Here is a 23,365-nt window from a genome sequence, read left to right as displayed (position 1 = left end):
GAGGAAGAACTCCATTTTGAGGTTGCCAAGCCTCCTTCAAGGTGCATTGGTAGGGCACTAGTCATGAACAGCGAAGAGCCTATGGTTCTAGCAACTTCAGAATTCAGCTGAATCTTACACCAGTCACACTAAAGGGTGTAAGTGAGAAGTTATTTTATTGGTGGCTTTAATTTCATACACCAAGGAGGTAGTCATGTCCGAAAACGCAGTCAGGCAACAGATTTAGTGTCAGAAGAAGAGTAAAATCCTTTCCTTCAGGTCCCATTTCACCCCAGATTCCCTATTAAGATCAGTAGATCTGGCCCTTCTTTATGACGAAGGGTGTCGTGGAAGTGTATTGGTCCAGAGCAGTAGCAGAAGAAAGGAATTTGTCATGCAAGTACCGTTTTATGAAGGACTCTCTCAAAGTAAAGGACAGTCCTTGTCATTAAAGTTCCAAAATGCCATTTTCAAAAGAAAGTACTCTGGTCTATGTTCCTACTTCACACATCTGCTTTTTAAGAGATGATTTTAGAGTTCACTTCAAGGTCTTTAATAAACTACATCAAGATATTGGATCATGAGAGTAACGACGTTTATGCTTCATCTTGCAGTTAAAGTGATATTTACCCCAGCACTGTTCCAACCCCAAACTGCATTTCACTGTGGTTCCACCATCTGGAAGGGTTTATATTCTTATCCTTTTTGGCTTCCAGGAATTTTGACTGTGCCTCTATAAAATGTCCAGTGGAGATGTGCGCACCCAGTAGCTCTGAAAACCAGGCCCATTAAGACAAAAGGCCCAATCTTGTGATGCTCAGGTCCCTCAACTCCCATCAATTTCATTCACGTGCTCTGGGGGTTATAGGAGTGTCTCAATACTGCAGTAGTAATACATACCTGCAAATGAGGCTGGCTAAAAATGGAGAGGAGGGCAAAGTCCAGAGCCCAATTTGTAACTCGTACCTTTGTAATTCAGGGGGTTAAAACTGCCATAATGGAGGGGAGAATTAGACCACCAATCTTGGGCACTTCCAACAACCGAGCTAAACAAAAGATAGACCCTAATGTATCATGCACAAATGCTGTTGCTAAACAACTCTAAAGCCATGTTACTTGCTGCTTCTTTACAGAACCAGGATCAATTGATTGTATATACACATGCACTCGTTAGAACCTTTATACATCACACATTGTTGCAACATCCCAACCTCCACATCTGTTTCAACAAGCTTAATTATGTACTGATGGCACAGTGCATTGCTGCATGAAAGCAGCAACTTTAATATTCTTCAATTCTTGGGCCAGATTAACTACTTTAAAGTATATCAGCTGCTCTCTTGGCCTGCATGAATAGACTAGCAATGGGAAACTTGCCAGCTACCCCACCAATGGAAACCTCCATTACCAGCTGTTTTTCAGAGTGCCATCAACAGAAAGCTCTTTGAATTGAGAGACTGCATTACAGTACCTGATGTGTGGGTGGGGGGAAATTGAGGACAAGTGGCAAGCCAGAGAGGGCTGAATAGACTGTGTGTATCTCATTGTTAGAAATCTTGAAACGCAGGCTTCATATGTAGCCTCTCTTGAGGGTAATAGTTAGCTTTTATGCAGCATGTCACATCTGCAAAGTTCTCTGCAAGTAGAGCTAGTTAATCCTCATAACTGGTCAGTGTTATTACTCCAATTGACATGTGGGGAAACTGAGACACAGAAGTGTTAGTGATCCAAGGTTATACAATAATTCCATGACACAACTAGAACTCTGAGTTCCTGGATCCCAGTTCTGTGCTCTAACCACTATTCTGTGCTGCCTCTCTTATAGAGGGTCATCTTCACAGATTTCTTTTAATCAGCAGAGAGATACAAGAAGCGTTTTCTGAAACAGGAACTGATCCAATGGAAACAATAGCAGGGAAACATCTGGGAGGCTGCTATCTTCTGAAGGCATCATACTAAAAAAAATTTCCATTCACTCACCCACAGAAATAAGATTCTGCACTTTCTTCCCCACATTTTGTTTAGGGCTGTTTCTGCTTTCTTTAGTATACAATGCCTCTTATTTCTTTAAATACATAAAATTTATTGTGTGAAATCATCTCTGATAAAAGAAAATGAACAGACTTCTGGCAGACATGGAAACATGCTGGTTTGTTACTCTAATGAGGAATTATAAACAGCATTTTGGAATCACTAAAGGGAGATAGTTCAAGGCCAGCTTTATAATTTGTGGGATCTTAAGCAATGAAGATCCCCCAGGGGTCTCAAAAGCACAAGGTCTCCCCTTCCAGTTCTAAGGTGGAGAAAATAACTGAACTTTCTGTGCCTGCTTCTCTAGTCCTGATGCTAGGCCAGACATCAAGCTGTTTAAGCTACTGCAGCTGCACACATCCCACATCCTAAAGCATTAGGACCCGAGGCAATGTTTGTCTTGCTTGGGTTTCAGATCCTGGACCACAGATTTAATAATTGGGGCAATCAGCTGAGACAAGAAGAGTTCAGTATTGGCTACGCTTATGGCCATAAAACTGAATACCACCAGCAGAAAAAAGCTTTTGAAGATGACAAGCCACTGGCTTTAAAAAGTGCTTTTTTCAGAAAGGGCTGCCAAAACAGCAGCCAACTTTATATTAATACTGTATATTCCGAAATTTTAATGGCAAATAAAATGTACTTAAGAACCACTTTAGAAAAGAGGAATCAAAAAACAGAGTTGCCAAGAACACCCAACAAAACTAAAAGCCACTGAAGCAAATTCATCCTGGCTTTATCTCCACGTAACTCCACTGCAATCAGTGTAGTGACAGCAGGGATGAATTTGACCCATGTTCTCTTTTCATTACTCTATACACAAGACGATTTATTGAGGGCCGACTCTTGACCAAACTTCAGATAAACATCCCTATTGCTGATAAGAAAAAGGTGTCGTAGAAAGTTAACTGTCTTCACCCTTATGGTATCTGCTTTTGATTGCGAAGTATACCCAGTATATCTATGATAACCATTTTTTAAAGCATAAAGCCTTCAGCTCGCAATCCTTGAGCATCTTGCTTTTCTGAGCAGTTTAAAGGGGAAACGTAAAAAAGGTGAAAATTTGAAGCCCAGAACTTTGAGGCAAACATTTAGGCACAATAACTGAGAAAACTTACTCCATAGATACCTCGGACCATATCAGTCTCTTCTGAAAGAGGCATAAACAGATGGTTGCTTAGAGAAAGCCCTGAACAGACTTCAACAGTCCAGATCTTTGGGGTGGCCAACCTGAGCCTGAGAAGGAGCCAGAATTTACCAATGTACATTGCCAAAGAGCTACAGTAATACATTAGCAGTTCCCCATTGGCTCCCCCACCCTGCTCCGCTCCCAGCGCCTCCCACCCACCAACAGCCCCGCTGATCAATGCCTCCCCCTCCTTCCCTGCGCCTTCTGATCAGCTGTTTTGTGGCATGCAGGAGGCTCTGGGGGCAGAAGGGGCAGGGCCTGTGGCAGAGCCAGGGGTTGAGCAGTGAACACCCCCTAGCACATTGGAAAGTTGGTGCCTGTAGCTCCAGCCCTGGAGTCGGTGCCTATATAAGGAGCCACATATTAACTTCTGAAGAGCCACATGTGGCTCTGGAGCCACAGGTTGGCCACCCCTGCTCTAATAGATACCTTGCTCCTATCAAACTGGGAAGCACCTCTGATGGGATGAACAGTAATCTGAGCACCGAAACTTCTGCCACCCTAGATAACAACTCACATACTTCCCGTTCCCCTCTTGGGGTGCTCCATGCTACCTCTTATACTTGCAGTTCCTTTCCTCTTTTGATGTACCACGCTTCCAGTTAAAGATCGTGGGCAAAATTTTTCATTGATACAACTCCAGCATCCACAGATATCAATACATATTGAGCTGCACCAAGTTTCTATTTGACCCTATGACCAAATTCTGCTCTCAGTTATTCTGGTATACATCCAAATAACTTCACTGACTTCAGTGGAGTTACTCTGGATGTATGCTAATATAAGAGTGAGCTGTATTTGGCCAAATGTTTCAACATACATTAAAGATTGTATATTCGGTTCTAAGGGAAATAAACTGCTCATATGGAGGACTCAGAAAACTCCACACCAAGTCTATCTGTCCACATGATTCTCCTGAACACTCCTGGATTTTACATACTCAATCAACACGATTGATAGAAAACTCAATGAAAGGACCAAAATGAAACACAAACAGAAATCCACATAGCAGTAAATGTGGCCCATAATTGCCACCCCAGACCAATATTTCTTTATTCTGTATCTGGTACTTAGTGGAAGATGTATGTTCACGATCTCAGACACAAAACTGATCACAGTGTCTTTAGAGAAACAAGGTGGATAAGGTAATATCTTTTATTGGACCAACTTCTGTTGGTGAGAGAGAATATCCTGGGACAGACGTGGCTACAACTACACTGCATACTACAGTCTCTCTGGCATACTTTGGTAGTGCGACTTACCAGGCTTAAAGTACAGTACTAAACATTCTCCAGCATATGCCTCCTGATAGTCATTTTTATTCTGTGTGTGGGAGAAGGTTCTGCATTTCTTATATGAGGCCACAGGTTTGTTTGTCATAAATCATGCTACCATGTTGTAATAGGCTGGATGAAGCTATTCAAGACCAAACAGTCTTTCAGTACTTCAAAGACTGACCTCTCTTTTCATCTGAGCAACTTCCCACAGCTATACCTGGCCCCCTTAATCTTAGTAACTACAATAAAAGCACATGCTGTCTTTTGTGTGGAATTTCTATCCAATCAGAACTAATCTCTTAACAGATCTAAATAACATACCAGATATCTGACCTCAGCATTACTCGTGGGTCAGTAGATCCTCTGAATAAAATAGAAAGAGAGGTAGGGCACCTCACAGCTTGGATATTGTACACTACCTCTGACTTTGTGCCTTGTAAAAATTGCTACAAGAGAATAGAAATAAAGAGAAAAAGATTGAAACACGAAGAACTTGTGACTTTGCACATAAACTTAGTTAACTAATGCACAAAACACCACTATATTTGTCTATAGGCGGTACTATGCATGCATCCTTCTGAAAGATCATTTGAAATTTCTAGATCAGAACTTTTCTACACTGCTGCTGTCCCTTGCAAATCCTCTTCACCTCTATGGTGCCTGTCATCTCAGAGCTCAATGCACTCTACAAACAGAGCATGGAATTTGAATTTCACAGTCCAGTGATTACCACCTCATTTTATATAGACCACCAAACAGCCATCAGATGGGAAAGATTTGGTCACAACTCACCAACGACCTGGCTCGGATTTGAACTAGAGTTGCCAGGCTTGTAGTCCATTACAGATTCCCTGAGTTAAAAAAAAACACAAAAAACAAGCCCTTAGAGTTCAAAATTGCACCCAAATCAACAGTCAGTCTTTACTATCTATGTGAAATGAGTTGAGTGTGACAGGCGCGCATATCACAGATCATCCATAACTGGCTTTCTTGTTCACAGAGTCAATAAACACGCAAGCCACTGACTGAATGAGCATTGAGATGGAATTACCATTTCACTTCTAGCAGAGTTCAGTCTAGGCCTGGTGTGAAATACACTGAGGATAAACTGACACTGCCCACATGTGTTCAGTGAATAGAGGATTCCAATTTCCAGAGCTGTTAGTCTGGCAACCTTTTGTGAGCACTCATCTTGGTACAGTTTAAATAAATGTCTGTCTCCTCCGTATGTTGTTTATAACTAGTCTTTGCAACCAGGAAACTGAAATCCATTTCCTTAATCATGCCCCTCCCCCCCATTTGACTGCTTGCTAAATACTGATGTGTCCTGCCTGCTGAGCTGGTTTCACAAGACCCACACCTGAGATGTGGCCTTTGACTTCAACCCTATTGACTTCAGTGGGATTTGTGAGACTGTGCGTAGCTCTCAGAGGCAAGTCTATTTTTGGAGGTCAGGGAGAGAAAGGGGGAGAGAGTGCATTCATTTGAAAAGAAAAAATAAATTATAGCACTGGTTGGGAGGAGGAAAAATGCAGGTCTTGACCTTGGCAGTGTCCCTTTAACTGAAAAATGTTGCCTGCACCATTCAAGGCATTTTCATGTCAGATTAAAGAACAAAATGCTTGGTGAAAAGTTAGGTTTTGACAGCATCTGTAATGCAAACTTCCTGCCTTTCCAACAATCCCATCATGCAGGAGTTTAAATGACTCTCTCTGTTTTCAATAGTCCAGTTCCAAAAGCCAGACTGGATATATTCAGCTGTTCATGGCCAGTTTTCATAAAGACAAAGATAAACTCAGTGCCCAGGACTAAGAAAAATGCTGAACATTTGAAATAATGTTTTGATATTAACCCTTTTGGTACTGTCCAATCCTTGGGTGTCTAACACATTCAGGACTGGCCAGTTTCCTGATCTGGGGGTGGGGTAGGGAGTGTCATCCTTGGCACAGACAAGACTCTTTGCATGCCGGGAAGTGGGGCCAGGGTCAGGACTTCTGGATGGAACCATTTCCTTCCCTGGCCTTCCCTCTTGCTCCATGCTGCAGGAGGAGAAGCAGCATGAGGCAGAAGCTTTGGCTGGATATGGTCCTGGTGTAGAGCCCTAAAGCTACTCTAAGCAGCTAGCCAGTGGGGAGCATGAAGCATGTTCTCCATTGGCAGAGGTCCACTTCAGGCACTTGTTCATGGGGTGGGCAAAAGACATTAAAGGAGGTAAGAGGGTTCTCGGTTTAGAGCGGAGGGGGCAACATGGAGGCAGAGGAGGAAAGAATGAAGAGAGACAAGAGAGGAGTTTATTCTGGTCCCAGTCATTCCTTTAGAATTCTATAAGGGTGTATTAAACTCACTCTTGGGTCTTTAAGGATTAAAGAAGAGGCTCTTGTTAAATTAAATTTAAAGTAACAGCTCTTACGATTAATACTCCTGGGGAAATTCTGCGCTACTGCACATGCGCAGAATTCACGTCCCCCACAGATTTTTTTTCTCCACAGAAAATACATTCTGCCAGAGAGCTGCTGCAGTTGCACCTTTTGCCCATCGGGGTTGCTGTGGCATCAAAACAGAGGGCAGTCAGCTCCATCTGTAGCAGCTGATAGGATGAGAGGCTGTATTCCTCACAGCGTCCTGCCGGCAGGGCCAGGTGAGAAGGCATGGGATATGTGGGGTGGGACAGGGAGTGGGGCAAACGGGGCTTCTGGGGGGGTCACACAGACTGGAGTTCAGAAAGGCTAGCGGGGGGGGACAGACTGGGGTGGGGGCTGAATGGGAGTAGAGGTGCAGAGCCACATGGGGACAGGGGGTGGGGGTTTACTGAATGGGGGTGCAGGAACACGAGGATGGGGAGATGGGACACCTTGGGACAGGGACAGATGTGCCTGACTAAATGGGAGATGCTAGGGGTCAGCCAGGGTCTGCATGGGGGAGGCGCCCCAACAACCTAACAATCCCTCCCACTCCCAAAAACTTGTTCCATACTTCTCCCATCCACATCCAACAACACTCCAGGTTCACTCCCAGGCTTCTGCCCAGCAATTACTTCTCTCTCCCTCTGCTCCTCCATTACCCCTAATTCCCCCAATCCTTTCCACTGCTTCGGAGGGGTGCAGGAAATGCATTTCTGTATTGTAGTGTAAATGAATTATTACTCAGAGTTCTGTATTAATATGCCTAGTAAGAAATTGCTTTGTCAACAAACATTTCCTGAATCTTTTTTGTTGCCTGTATTGTTATAGACATATTTGCTGACCAGTATTTTGAAATAAATTACCAAAATAATTGAACCTGGCATGATTATATTGTGTTATTTTCATAAATAAAATATGCAGAATTTTGCAGAATTTTAAAATATTGTGCACAGAATTTTTAATTTTTTGGTGCAGAATTCCCCCAAGAGTAGATTAAATAAAACCCTTCAAGAAGCAAAGTCTTGCCAGCCTCAGTGATTTGATATTACATCTATCCCTCTGCCCCCTAGAAAGTTAACTTACTCTAGATCTCAGCACTAATTCCTTGAGGTTCGTGCTGTATATCTCAGCAAACAGACTTTGGTTCATACGTTCCCCATCTCCACAATAAATGCACTTCTGAGTATTCTTCCTCCAGCCTATGGGAGTAGAAGGATTACAGAGTGAATGGGGGTGGAGCTTCCAGTCTCACAGATCTTGTCTAACTGTGTGGAGGGATGCATCCCCCCTTCTCCCCAGCAGCTTTCTTCCCACAAAGTAGACCTAGCAACTATGCTGCCCCTGGCTAGCAGCTCTGGATGCATATCATGACTCCAGACAGAGGAATTATTGAGTGTACAGAAGGAATCAGTGCTGCATCAGGCAGTGTTAACTTTCCACTGACTTTTCCTGGGGTTTGGCTGCAGTCTGAGGAGAGGAGGGGAAATGACAAAATGCAGCTCCTCCCTCCAATTTTGGCCCCACCTAAATAGCCCATATTGTCTATTCGCTGCACGGCTATTTTGCAGGATGGAAGGGCAATAAGACTGTTATACAGCAGACAGGACCACCCACGTAACCCACATTCACCTTCCACATAGCCCACAAGAGCTTTTTGTGCAGATTTCCTCCCTTCCACACTGCACAGTCAGAGACCTGTGCGCCTTTGTTTTGGCATCAGTGGTATCCAAACTTGATTAACAAAGATGCATGAAACAGCACGTGAAGTTTAACATAGTTCTTCTAAAATAGCTGTCAAACAGAAACCAAATACTTACTGTAGAGTGGGAAACTGAACCTGTTACCAGGCTGTGAAGCTAACTGTATAGTCAGACTTCATATTTATAGCTAATTGTGATGGAAGGCTGAAGTATAAGCCAGCTGCTTGGGGGTTCAGTAATGGAACTGCATTCAGTGTCCATCCTCCTAGAGACATCTGACCTGGCGAGTATCCAAAACTTCATTGACTACAAGCACATATTTATATCTAACCATGCCAGGACAGTCACCTAGGTGATTTAAATGGTTGTAAGTTGTGGCGTGGGGGAAGGGGAGAGTTTGATTTCTTCCAAACACAGAGCACTCAACCTTTAAAAGCCAACATGTGACATTAAATAAAGTGCATTCATGTTTGGAAGTGCATTTAAGAAACAGAAAAACAAAAATTAAGCAAATATAAACATTAAAAATAATGTACCATTAAAGTTCTATTCCATACTTTTCCATGATATACACAATAAAAAAAAATAGAAATTTTGTGTTTGTTTCATTTTTGCACTCAGAAAATTCTGGGGATTTTTCTTTGAATTGCATGTTAATAGCCCTAATCACTTTCAGTTTTCAAAAGTGGCTGCGGAGGGAAACCAACATGCTAATGATAAGAACATAAAAACGTAAAAATAACCATACTCAGCCAGACCAATCATCCATCTAGCCCAGTATCTTGTCTTCCAACAGTGGCTGGTGGCAGATACTTCAGAGGGAATGAACAGAACAGGGCAATTATCAAGTGATCCATCCCCCATCGTCCAGTACCAGCTTCTAACAATTGGAGGTTTAGGGGACACCCAGAGCATGGGATTGCATCCCTGACCCTCTTGGCTAATAGCCATTGATGGCCCTATCCTCCATGAACTTATCTAATTCTTTTTTGAACCCATTTATAATTTTGGCCTTCAAGACATCTCCTGGCAATGAGTTCCACAGGTTGACCGTGCATTTTGTGAAGAAGTACTTCCTTACGTTTGTTTCAAACCTGCTGCCTACAAATTTAATTGTTTTATGTGAAGGGGTAAATAACACTTCCCTCACACCATTCATGATTTTACAGATCTCTACCATATCCCCCTTTAGTCGTTTCTTTTCTAAGCTGCACAGTGATATTAAACAGTGAAAAACATGTACTGATAATATGCAAAAATAGTCTGCATGTGTCAATGTGCCAAGTATGTGTATGTAGGTGACATACAATGATTCAGTGGAAGCTCAGGTGACATCTTTGAAGAAATCAAGATTGGAAGAATTATTATTATTTTAAATAACACATTTTCCCAAGATGGCAAAAAACAACCAAACAGAAAACAAAAGCAACCAAAAAAACAAAAACCCCAAAAAACAAAAACCCCGTATGCAACTACTGACTAACTCAGGAGGGGGGCTACTGAAGGAACTTTATTGTAAATGTCTCGCTTCTTGCCTATAGTAAAGTGGTTATGCAAGTGAAATGTAAAAAAAGAAACAGCTAGCTGAAGTTGTGTCATCTGAAATTTTCCATTGAAACTACTAGCAGCAATCTGTTTTCTAATTTAACCAAAGGCCATAGTACTATTTTAGTGCTCAAGGATGAAGCACTTACAGTTAAGCACTTATTGTCCATTGGGGAGTTGTTGAGGACACCAAGGATTTGTATGTTAGGCCTTACACATTATTTTGTTTTTGTTATAGAAAATTAAATTTACACAATCCTTGGCTTTTAAAGCAGGAAAATGCATCTTTCACGAGAAATTATATCCCCATATACCTGCAGCTTTAAACCCTTGTGCATGTATCCCCATCAGAAATCCCAACCTAAGCATGGTACAGCTGGGTCAATGGTTGGATAGGAAACATCCAAGAAACACTTGAGCGTTGAAGGAAGTGGTGCTGGTAGTTCAGTAGGAAGCACTCATCGGAGTCTGTTCTGAACCAGTACCCCAGCATGGTATGCTGCTGGGTGATCCCTTCTTACAGATGAGACGTAAAACAGGAGTCCTGACAACTTGGAGTCATTAAGAATCCCTTGACACTATTTGTAACAGTAGGGGTGAACCTTGGAGTCCTAGCCACATTCCAGTACAGGTAATCATATTCACACACACACCCATTTCAATCAGAGAAGATGGGTTACTTCATTTTCTGTCCTGAGTTGCTGTGCAATATTTCTAAGCATGCTCCAGCATACAATGCTAAGGTTGCATGGTCCTGATGTATAAATGCACACTGCATTGCTATGAAATAACACTTACCTCATCTCTCAGTAATCAAACAATTTTATTTCACCCAGGAGCAGTTGCATCATGTTTTGCAATCTGAGTAATTGTCCTGAACCCTTGCTCCCTAGTCATGGAGATCGCAGGCACTCGAACACCTTGGTGTTGGAGCCCTGTAAATAGATTACATTAGATAGAACCCACTGGGGTTGCCTGAGGCATTAGAGGAATATGGCCCAATGTATATAGTAAAAGTGACATGACCCATTCCATATACTTCCTATGAGCCAATTACTGCCTGCCTCTCAACCAGAGGGAAGGTTGCATCAATCAGTATCATTGCCAGGGAGAAGAGTAAGGAAAAAAAGCTATATGGTGGGTGACCTTTGCTCCCCTTTGTACTGGCCCCTTATGCACTCACCAGATGCCATGCTCACAAGAGAAACTGAGGGAGAGCATGTTCCTACGCTCTCTGCATTATCCATCACAAAGGGAAGGATCTAAAGTCCACTGAATTCAAGTACGTCTTTCCATTGACTTCAGGTGGGCTTTGGATCAGGCTTAGAATGCCAAATTTACCATGAAACACTTGCTTCGCCTCTAGATACGCTGTTGTCCCTCTCAAACCTAGGACTGGGGGGATGGAGGAGGAGAAGTGTCAGATTTCAAAGCTAAACATTAAAAGAAAGAATTTCACTTAAGCCAACTATAAAAGCTTTGGAGATTTTAATATTATCATCCTAAATTAGGATAATAATCTCAGTCAGTTTCCCCCTGTTCATGAGAGGGGTATGTGTTTACATTGAGTGTTGTCCCCTGAGCGGGTGTTGAGATGTATTTTCTGGTCCCAGATTGGTTTCCTGAATTTCTTGGCTACACAGAGGGAGAAAAGCCTGATTAAGTGAAATAATTTGCTGTTGGTTGGGAAACCAAAGCTTATCTTTTATGTTGCTGCAGGGAAAAGAAGGAAACTATTCCTAGGATTTTCAAAAGATTTGTTCTCTGAGCTATCGCACCAACAACCAGCCTGATAACAAAATATTATTCTCTTTGTTTGTTCATACGCCAATGGTAGAAAGCACAGCTGCACTGTGAGCTCACGATACCGCTGCAAAGTTTATCTCAACCCAGAACAGGAAGAGCAATCTTTAGAGAGATGGACAATTGCTTTTAGAGACTCTTCCCAAGTAGCTAATTAGCACCACCTGTGCATTACATCTATCACTTCAGAATTAGAAATAGCCAAAAACCTAGATCTAAACACTCATGGACCTACTGGGGAAGCTCGGACCTGGATGCAAAACTTATAGCTCAGGCCTCATCTCGGTTTAAAGGGAAAGACAGAACAGAACTGTTATCACCAAGCTGATTTGAAATCAATCAGAGAAAGTTGTATACATCCTGGCACAAGAAGTGCCACAAATAATACCACTTTGATTATACATCCTAGCACAATGGGATCCTAGGCACCAAAACAATATAAACCATAACTTCGAGGAAGCAGGATGGCCAACAGGGTGAGGTTCCAAAATGTGTCATTTGTTGCGGGGGAGGGGAGGCATGTTGCTATATAAATCATACACACACACTTTCACAAATACTTTATATAACCAGAAAAGAGTTCACATGAGCCGTCTGAATGCTGAGCGCCCTGGAGGGTGTGGACCGGAGTGGTCCCAACTTCCACTGAAAACAGATGCTCAGCAGTTGAGGATCATGCTCCGAGAAGGTACTGTTTTCTCCTTAAGGCACAAGGCAACCATTTCACAGAGTGATCCATGCTCCCAGACACTGCACCTAGAGTAACTCACGCTAGTACTGGTATAGAACCCCCATGCCTCAGTAAAAGAAACAGACCCGTAGCTAGGTGTTTAACTCATAAACTGCTCTGAATATTGACTCCTCAGAATTCTTTTCAGAGTCAAACAGCAGTCTCAGACTAGAGACCAGTTGAATCACTGAGCCCTTATCCTGCCATTCTGCAGATTCTTTTGTGGTACAGGACACGGCAACTAGGATGAAAGGTTATTCTGCAACAACATTTGTAAGCTGAATTCCACAGAAGACCAAACAAAAGACTACATGAGTTTTCCCTCATCTACAGATACTGTACTTGTGACACAGTGTTCCACTGAAGGCTTGGCTGCAAAATGTGTCTTAACAAAAGCTATGATCCATGGAGGCTCAGAGCACCAGAGTTTATTAATTAACGCTGGGTTCGAGCAAACTACATTTACTTGTAAAGAGATCAAGCTTTTGTTTAATGAAATTAAATGACTGCAAACAGATGGTACAAAAATGCGTAAATAATGCATTAAGCTGTGGTTAAGATAGTCATTTGTAAAACATATTGGGCTCAATAGAGACACACCAGGGAAATAAGAATGGATTGAAAAGTCAGCTCTGGCTGTTATTGCACTAGGAAACAAAACCAGCACTGCTCCTCTGCACCAAATTCCCATAGAAGTCTTCATATTTATTGTGTTATAGAAATAAAGGCTTTACACCAAATCACGCTTTCATACACGACGGGGAAAATATTAATTTTAAAATCAGAATTCTGCTGAGCCCCGCCCCAATGCGCCCGCGCACACACACACACACACACACACACACACACACATAAATGAGATGGTAGGAGCAAAGCAGAAGCCCTCTCCTGGCATGCTGGCACTGCCTCACCCTCAAACTCCCATCTTCACAATACCTAGTCTCCTGCCCAATTAAGAGGGGGATGAGGCCTCCCTCCTCCTCAACTAATGGGAATGCTGGCCAAATAAGCCACAGATCAGCTGGGAGACAGAGCAAGCCATCCCCTGGTGAGAGCAAGAGGGGACAGAGAAGAAAAGAGAGTTACCTTTTCCATAACTGGTGTTCTTTGAGATGTGTTGCTCATGTCTATTCCACAATAGGTGTGCGTGTTCGCCACATGCACTGGTGCTGGAAGTTTTTCCCCTAGCATTACCCGTAGGGGAGCGCCCTAGTGACCCCTGGAGTGGCACCTCCATGGCACAGTATAAGGGGTGCTGTGTGCTCCCCCCACCCTCAGTTCCTTCTTGCCAGACAACTCCGACAGAGGCGAAGGAGGGCGGGATGTGGAATAGATATGAGCAACACATCTAGAAGAACACCAGTTACGGAAAAGGTAATTGTCTTTTCTTCTTTGAGTGATTGCTCATGTGTATTCCACAATAGGTGATTCCAAGCTATATCTGTTGGAGGTGGGAAGGAGTTCAAAAATTCTCAGGACGGAGAATGGCTCTGCCGAACCCGGCGTCCTCCCTGGTCCAAGAGACAATCGCATAATGCGAGGTGAACGTGTGAACTGAAGTCCACGTGGCAGCCCTACAAATGTCCTGAATGGGGACAGGGGCCAAAAAGGCAGCCGACGAGGCCTGCGCCCTAGTCGAGTGTGCCTTCACAATTGGTGGCGGAGGGATTCCCACCAGGTCATCACAGGTACGGATGCACGAGGTGATCCAGTTGGAGAGCCACTGAATGGAGATCGGCCGACCTTTCATGCACTCGGCCGAGGCGATGAACAGTTGCGAGGACTTTCTTAACGGCTTAGTCCGCTCCAGGTAGAAAGCCAGAGCCCGTCTCACATCCAGTGTGTGGAGGCGGCGCTCCTCACTGGATGCATGGGGCTTGGGGCAGAGGAACGGCAGAAAAATGTCCTGACCCATGTGATAGGTGGAGACCATCTTCGGGAGGAACAAAGGATGTGGATGGAGCTGGACCTTATCTTTATGAAACACTGTGTAGGGGCTTGGAGGTCAAGGCCCTGAGTTCCGAGACCCGCCTAGCCGACGTGATCGCAACCAGGAAGGCCACCTTCCACGAGAGGTGTGACCAGAAGCACGTGGCTAGCGGCTCAAACGGGGGCCCCGTGAGATGGGCCAACACCAGGTTTAGGTCCCACTGTGGGCCTGGGGGCCTAACATATGGGAAGAGATGATCCAACCCCTTAAGGAATCGGCCAGTCATAGCATGGGAGAATACTGTGTGGCCCTGCACCGGAGGATGGAAGGCGATATGGCCGCCAGGTGCATCTTGACTGTTGAGGGCACCAGGCCCTGGGCTCTATGGTGAAGGAGGTAGTCCAGAATAAGGTGGATTGGGGCGGCCACCGGGGAAACGCCCCACTCGTCTGCCCATCTGGAAAACCAAGACCACTTTGCCAAGTAGGCTCGGTGCGTGGGGGGCCACCTGCTTTCTAGGAGGACGCGCTGAACCCCTTCTGAGCATGTCCTTTCCTCCCTACCTAACCACTGAGCAGCCATGAGTGCCTCTAGGTTGGGGTGGAGGAGGCAGCCGTGGTCCTGGGAGAGCAGGTCCAGGCGGGACGGCAAAATGGCCACGACGGGGCGATCGCCAGGCCTGGGAGGGTCCCATACCAATGCTGCCTGGGCCATGCCAGGGCAATCAGAAGGACCCGGGCCTTGTCCATCTTTATCTTTTCCAGGACCTTGCCGATCAGCAGGAACGGGGGAAAGGCATAGAGAAACTGGCTTGACCAGGATAGGAGATAGGAGGAAGGCATCGGAGATAGCGCCCCGTCCCATCCCCCCTGCGGAGCAGAACCAGGGACAGCGACAGTCCTGCCAAGTCGCAAATGGGTCCACCTGGGGAGTTTCCCACACTTGAAAAAGTCTGTGCATCACCTCTGGGTGGAGAGACCACTTGTGCTGAGAGGAGACGTCCCCGCTCAAGGGATCCACCCATGCGTTTTGGGCGCCCGGCAGATGGAAGGTCTGTAGGCAGATGTCGTGGGCTATACAAAAGTCTCACAGCCTGAGGGCTTCACGGCAGAGGGCAGAGGATCGGGCTCCGCCTTGCCTGTTGATGTAGAACATCGAGGCCATGTTGTCTGTGAGGACCCTGACCACCCGGCCCTCCAGGTGCGAGCAGAAGGCCGTGCACGCCAGCTGTACCGCCCTGAGCTCCTTGACGTTTATGTGGAGGGACAGATCCTGAGCCAACCACAGACCTTGGGTCTGAACGTTCCCCACGTGGGCCCCCCATCCCAGGTCCGATGCCTCGGACATCAGTTCCAGCAACGGGGCCCTGCCCCTGAACGGGACCTGTTGGAGCATGTTCCTCGGGGAGGACCACCACTGTAGGGAGGTGATCACTGGCTCGGGCACCATGATGACTTTGTCCATCCTGTCCCTGGCCTGGGAGAACTCCAAAGCCAACCAGAGCTGGAGGGGCCTCATCCTGAGTCTGGCGTGACGGACCACATACATGCACGCCGACATGTGACCCAAGAGCTGGAGGCACACTCTGGCTGTTGTCACCGGAAATCTTGTGACCGTGTCGATGAGTCCCTTCAGGGTCTCGAACCTGTCCGGTGGGAGGGAGGCTCTGGCCGACAAGGCATCCAGGACCGCCCCGATAAACTCTATGTGTTGTACTGTGACTAACATTGACTTGGTGTCATTTACCAACAGGCCCAAAGTGATCCACGTGGACAGGAGCACCACGTGATCCCGCACCTGCGACCGGGAGCTGCCCTTGACCAACCAGTCGTCCAGATAGGGGAAGATCTGGACCCCGCCGGCGCCTGAGGTAGGCTGCCACCACTGACATACATTTCGTGAATACCCTGGGGGCAGTGGACAGGCCAAACGGACCGTAAATTGGTAGTGTTCCTGCCCCACCGTGAAATGGAGGAAGCATCTGGGCCCCTCAAATATATGAATGTGGAAGTATGCGTCCTGCGGGCGGCATACCAGTCCCTGGGATCCAGGGAGGGGATGATGGAGGCCAGGGAGACCACGCAGAACTTGAGCTTCACCATGTACTGGTTCAGGCCTCGCAGGTCCAAGATGGGCCTGAGCCCCGCTTTGGCCTTTGGGATAAGGAAATAGCGGGAGCAGTACCCCTTGCCTTTGAACTCCCCCGGGACCGCTTCCACCACTCCTAGGCCCAGGAGCTGCCCCACCTCCTGCTCGAGCAGAGCCTCATGCAAGGGGTCCCCCAGGAGGGACGGGGATGGGAAGTGGTTGGGCGGGGAGGAAGTAAACTGGAGGGTGTAGCCCCGGGAGATGGGCGCATCTCAAAATAACGTGACTTCTTATAAGCGATCTCGTATTTTGAATGGGTGGCCTGAGGAGGAGTCTGCTGCGGCTTGAACTTAGGTTTAGCCGGAGCCGGAACATAGAGACCCAGAGTCTGGAGAGTCATGCAGGAGTCTTTCAGGCCATGCAGCTTTGTATCCGTTTGTTCCGCAAACAGAGCTTTGCCGTCAAACAGGAGGTCCTGCAGGGAGGTCTGCGCCTCGCTGGGCAGCCCAGAGAGCAGGAGCCATAACACCCTTCTCATGGACACCGCAGAGGCCATGGACCGCGCGGCTGTGTCCGCTGAATCTGAAGCTGCCTGCAGGGTTGTCCTGGCAGCCACTGTGCCCTCCTCCACCAGTGCTTTGAACTCCTTCCTGTCATGCTCCTGGAGGGAGTCCTTCAACTTGGGCTGGCCTGGGCCATTGATGGACGACTACAAAGGGAGGCCGGGCTGACACACGACCTGCCGCTATCCCTGGACCAGCAAGAGCGGCAGCGCCAGGAGTGATGCCGACCACAGGACCGCGATCCCGACGTGGAGGACCGGTACTGTCGGTAACAGCTGCTCTGTAATCGCCTCCGGCGGGCGGACCCGCGACGGCGAGACGCCAGTGATCGACACCCGGGGCTGCGGAGGCAGTGCTATGGCGGGGTCCTGGAGTGGGACAACGAACAGGAACGACGTCGACGTTCATGCCATGACCAGCTGCGATAGCCCCTCCGAGACGAGGACCTATAGCATCGTCTGCCTCGGTCCAGTCCATGTTTGCTCCTCGAGGCGGAGCGATGCCGAGAGTCTCGGTCAGACGGAACCCAACCAGACAGCCTGGTGGGCGTCGAGGGCGATCCACGTGGACTTTGCCCTGAATGGTCGCTGGGCAGCAAACGGCATCGGGAACATTCCCTCGACTGAGACCGGTACTGAGCCGGGGGTGACTGCGGAGATCCCAGCAGCGGCTTGCCTCTGGAGCACGGGGCTGACATTGGCGGTGCTCCTGGTTCCGGCATGGACATAACGTCCCAGGCTGCCTGCAGGGCCTCCGGTTGGAGGGCATCCGGGGAGGGCTGCTCCAAATGGGCCGGGCTACTCCACTCGACTTGAGTCGGAGGCCTAGAGGCTGGTGGGGATCAAGGACTGCCCAACATGGGTCTAGCCTCTGTCCCGGGTTTACTCCGGTGCTGCGGCGAAGAAGGCCTTTTCCTAGCCTTCTTGGCATGCCCCGTGGACGGGGAGCGGTGCCGATGGCGCTGAAGGGTCACCACGCATTGACACCACGTGGCCGGTGCCAATTCGGAGCGGCAAACCGGAGCCGGGGTCAGCACTGACTCCATCAAAATAGCCCCGAGCCTAATGTCCCTTTCTCTCTTGGTCCAAGGCTTAAACAACTTGCAAATCTTGCAGCGATCGCTGAGATGAGTTTCCCCCAAACAGCGTAAACAGTCCGCGTGCAGATCACTCACTGGCATAGATCGCCTACAAGTGTTGCACGACTTCAAACCCAGGCCACAGGGCATGTCCCGGCCCAGGCGCTCTAGCTAAATTAACTAACTAACTAACTACAGATACCATATGCTGAACGAACAAGCAGTTTTGGGGATGAGCTACAGGAAAGCTGGAGCACAGCAGTTTCCAAAGTACCTTCACCGGCGGCAAGAAGGAACAGAGGAATGGGGGGAGCGCGCAGCGCCCCTTATACCGCGCCATGGAGGCGCCACTCCAGGGGTCGCTAGGGCACTCCCCTACGGGTACTGCTAGGGGAAAAACTTCTGGCACCGGTGCACACGCCGAGCACGCACACCTATTGTGGAATACACATGAGCAATCACTCGAAGAAAAAAACAGGCCTCCCAGGCAGGGAGAGGAATATTGGCCCAGCTCCTAAAATAAAGAATTAAAAGATATAAAGAATTAAAGGAGGGTAAAAATCAACATGGGTTTATGGAAAATAGATCCTGTCAGGCTAACCTGATATCTTTTTTGGATGCGATTACAAGTTTAGTTGATAAATGTAATAGCGTTGAGGTAACATACTTAGTATTTCTGTAATGTGTTTGACTGGGTACCACATGACATTTTAATTAAAGAAACAGAACAATATAAAAATGAATATGGTACTTATTAAATTGATTAAAAACTGGCTAACTAATAGGTCTCCAAATGTAATTGTAAGTGTGGAATCGTCATCGTGTGGATGTGTTTCCAATGGGGTCCTTCAGGGATCAGTTCTTAGCTCTATGCTATTTAACATTCTTATCAATGACCCGAAAGAAAATAAAATCATCACTGATAAAGTTTGCAGATGATGCAGAAGTTGGGGGGGTGATAAATAATGAAGAGGACAGGTCACTGGTGCAGAGTGATCTGGATCACCTGGTAAGCTGCGCTCAAGTAAACAATATGTGTTTTAATATGACTAAATGTAAATGTATACATCTAGGGACAAAGAATGTAGGTCATTCTTACAGGACTCTATCCTGGGAAAGAGGGTTCAGAGAAGAGCCAAGAGAATGATTAAAGGATTAGAAAATCCTTATGGTGATAGGCTCAGGGAGCTCAATCTATTTAACTCAACAAAGAAAAGGTTAAGAGTGACTTGATCACAGTCTATCAGTATCTACATGGGGAACAAATACTTAATAATGGGCTGGAAGATGAAGCTAGACAAATTCAGACTGGAAATAAGCATACATTTTTAACACAGAGTAATTAACCATTGGAACAATTTACCAAGGGTTGAGGTGTATTGTCCATCACTGACGATTTTTATTTCAAAATTGGACATGTGACAGAATCCTGAGGGCTAGCACTTGAGCCTGCACTCTGGTCACGATTAGTACTAATTAGGTTCCTCTGGAGATGGCTTAATTGGACAGATCCCCTGTTTGGACAGGTATCCAATTAACAGGCCAGATTGGGTCTAGTGACTCAATGAGCCAACTAGCCCATTAGCAGGGAAGATATGTAAAGGCACAAGAAGGGGGAAGGGGGGGAAAGGAGAGAAATGGAAGGCTTGGGGAGCCTGACAACTAGAGTCCTCCGAGTAGAGACACCTGCCCCTACCTTTTGGAGAAGGGGTTAGAGAGTTAAGACATGGTGTGTAAAGGTGTGGCAACACTGCTATGTATTGGTGGAGGGATTAAAACACTGTAAATACACTACACCGTGGTGTTTACAAGCAAGAAGATCTCAGAGAGGTCTGTGTTCACAGCAGAAGTGTGGGATAGCACGCTGCCCCATCACAGCATGTTTTTTCTAAAAGACATGCTCTAGGAACTATTTTTGGGAAGTTCTATGGCCTGTATTATGCATGAGGTCAGACTAGATCACATTCATCCCTTCTGGCCTTGGAATCTATGAAACTTTAGACTCATATATAGTATTTTGTATATATACACTGTACAATGATCCAGGCTTTATACCAGGCCTCTAACCATGGTATCTGAGCACCTGGGAGGGACCTCAGGATAATGCATATGAATAAGAGAAAAATCAAAGGTAATTGCTTCCATTTTGTGGGATTAAAATCTAACACTTAGATTGCAATAATGTGGATTGATGTGTAAATGTTTTCTATGAATTAACCAGGAGTGTAGTGTCACACATAAATTAGAGGCATCAAGAGATTCTTTTAGAAATACATGAAGAAGAGGCAAATATCACTTCAGGAAACTTTAAAAAGCAAAACAAAAACAGTTGTTCCAATATTACAAATTTTAGAATTAAAGTAACCCAACAAAAATGATCCCTCAGTTACAATGAACTGAAGCAAAAACAGTAATACTTTGCACTTCTGTAGCATCTTTCACTCAATGATCATAAAAGCCTATACAAATACTAATGAATTAATCCTCACAACACCCATGAGAAGATCATAAGCAATATTATACCCATTTTACAGATGGTGATAGTAAGGCCTATAAAACTTAAGGGACTTGCCCAAGATCACACAGCATGTCTATGCTAGGGGGAAAAAAACAATTCTCCTGATTCCCAACCCTGTGCTTTAACCATTACATCTGCAAGAACACCAGCTTCCTTCTCTGACCAATGTTTGCTAGAAAAATAAACAACCCTATACTGCAGTTTCCTTATATTATAGGTCAGAATTTATTAATGCTTCAGATTTACCAAGAGCAGATAATGGAATGCATGGATACCCAATAACCAGAGCCCGAGAAGTCTCACACCTCTCCCAATGTAAATGAATAGACTGTAACTTTTTATGACCACACAGCTTTAGAAAAAACATGATTTTAAATAAAGACTGGATTATTTTTAGGTCAACGTGTCAAGGCACACTAGGATGAGTTTATTTAATGTAAGAGTTTTAATTCTCTTTAGCAATTATTCAATTTTACTATAACATTTCAGAATCAAATGTGGCGACAGTGTTTCTTTTGCATTGCAGGAGACATCTACCTTATTGTCAAGGGAACGCAGCCTACACTCAGATAGTAATGAATTAAGGGTCACTCCTGCCAGGCACTAAAGCGCACGTTCAGTTCCCACTGATGACAGTGGAAGTTGAGAGTGCTTGGTATCTCACAGGATCAGGCCCACTGCATAGATGCTGGAACTAGGGGTGCTACCACATTGTCTGGCTTGAAGTGGTTTCCACCATATACAGGGTTTACAGTTTGGTTCAGTTGCTCTCAGCACCCCACTATACAAATTGTTCCAGCATCCCTGGCCCATTGTGATATATCCTGTAGTCCTGATATCAGCAGAACTCCCAGTGACTTCAATTAAGCAATATAGTATAGACTACTTGTATTCTTTCTTCCATTCCCTCTCCCTACCCACAACTTTTAAAGGCTCTGATACAGTCTTACAGCCTATCTAAAACACTCAGTAAACATTTCAGCTCACACCAGTGCTACCTATCTATATTTAGCCAGCTCTCTGTATTCCTGCATACTTCAGGCAAATTTAGAACAAACACGACTTGAACTTATTTTCAAACACAGACAGAAGCAGGCTCTCACAAACAGCACTGATTCAAAAGGGGGTATTTAAAATTAGCATAAAGGTCATTTTGAGATAGTTATGGCGGACAGATTTGCACTGGGTACAATAAAAAAAAACAGTTTCCACCACTTGCAAGCTAGAAAAAATGCTTTCAAAATATTCATTCTAGAAATTAACCCCTTCTTCACCCTCCCTCAAAAAAATGTGCAGATAAAAAAACAGCATAAGCCTGAAATCTGTAACCCCCGTGAAAGCTGCTGGATTGTGAAAAGGCCTCGTTACAGAAGTATGTCATGGAGCTAGCCTGTACCTGTATTTCAATGCACATTCCTCTGTTAATTGAATTTAGGCTGAAGCCTGGTACTCCTTCTACCTCCCAAAAATGAGCTCATTACACTGGAATGAGGAGGAGGGGAAAAATTTGATCACTGGAATCTCTTTAATGGAAATTATAGGCTCTTGTTCTGATGCAAAGAACTCTAGAAGTGTTTTGCCTAGTGCTATTATGCAATTAGAAATGGAAAAGCAGTCTAAGCAAAATTTACACTGTGTTCAATGATTTTATAGGACCCAATCTTGGAGGCAAAACTGCCACACAAGGACGGCAGGATCAGCTGGAGGATTCCTACGGGAAACTTTGTAAAAGATTTCAGATTGGAATAGCCGTCTCCAAACTGTTCAAATCAACTTCCTATTTCAAAAGCTGTAAGATAAGAAAGAAGGAGGTAAAGGTATTTTGAGGACCTGAATCTTGAAGTCACTGGAAGCTGATGGTGCTCAGCTCTTCCCAGCATTAGCTCCTACACTTGAACATTATGAAATGGTTATTGCTGTATTTGGAAGTGAAAGGTGTTGCATCCACTGAATGTGACCGAATGTCAATTAACTGTTTTAAGATTATCAGAGTTTTATGTATTGTCAAAGTATTTTTAAAATCACCGTGTTCTTTTACTATGTACAGGGTGCACAAATATAGCTGCTTCTCCTCATATCTATTCAGATTTGGATGTTCGATCCCTGTGGATCTCAAAACGCAACCCTTGGTAGAGCTCAAGAAAGTCTTAGTGGGATTGAAGATCTAGTGTAAACATTAATTAATTCTATCCTGCCATTGTAGAATAACTGAGACTAACTGGCTGTTTTTTAATCATTATCACTCCTTTCTCAAACATGTGCAGAACTTGGCTGGATGGTGTGAAGCTGGAAGATAAAAGCTAGCTAACCTCCCTTTGCAATATTCACAGTATCATGCTAGCACATGAAAGAAAATGCAACTGAATGAAGAGTCTTTAGGTGGCAAACAAACTAATGAGTAGATCCACCAAGGTGCTGAATGTCTCCAGCTCCTGCAGGCCTCTATGGCTATGGATGATGTATTAATAAAATTCTACAGCTATGAAGTACCCAGGTCAGACCCCATTGGGCTGTTTGCACTAATTGTCTGGG

At 45.4% G+C, this 23,365-nt stretch overlaps 2 protein-coding genes across 8 annotated transcripts in view; one reads left to right on the top strand and one right to left on the bottom strand.

Moving 5' to 3' along the window:
- Nucleotides 1–23,365, top strand: part of LOC135973540 (uncharacterized) — a 904,472-nt gene that overhangs the window by 574,121 nt on the left and 306,986 nt on the right. The gene's annotated exons all lie outside the window — the stretch shown is intronic.
- Nucleotides 1–23,365, bottom strand: part of COL4A6 (collagen type IV alpha 6 chain) — a 192,536-nt gene that overhangs the window by 150,553 nt on the left and 18,618 nt on the right. For 2 of the 7 annotated variants that reach the window (XM_042851067.2, XM_042851070.2), the window contains exon 3: nt 7,962–8,077. The exons of 4 other annotated variants lie outside the window; for them this stretch is intronic. In XM_042851067.2, coding sequence (XP_042707001.2) covers nt 7,962–8,027 — 66 coding nt within the window. In that variant the 5' untranslated portion in view covers nt 8,028–8,077. Of the gene's footprint in view, nt 1–5,268; nt 5,328–7,961; nt 8,078–23,365 lie in introns of all 7 variants that reach the window. One more of the 7 variants, XM_065557288.1, reaches the window with a different exon arrangement.

This window comes from Chrysemys picta, chromosome 9, assembly GCF_011386835.1.
Source record: "Chrysemys picta bellii isolate R12L10 chromosome 9, ASM1138683v2, whole genome shotgun sequence".
In the NCBI taxonomy this organism is placed as follows: Eukaryota; Metazoa; Chordata; order Testudines; family Emydidae; genus Chrysemys; species Chrysemys picta.
The sequence above is the reverse complement of the archived record's forward strand: the minus strand, read 5'-3'. Positions and strand labels throughout refer to the sequence as shown.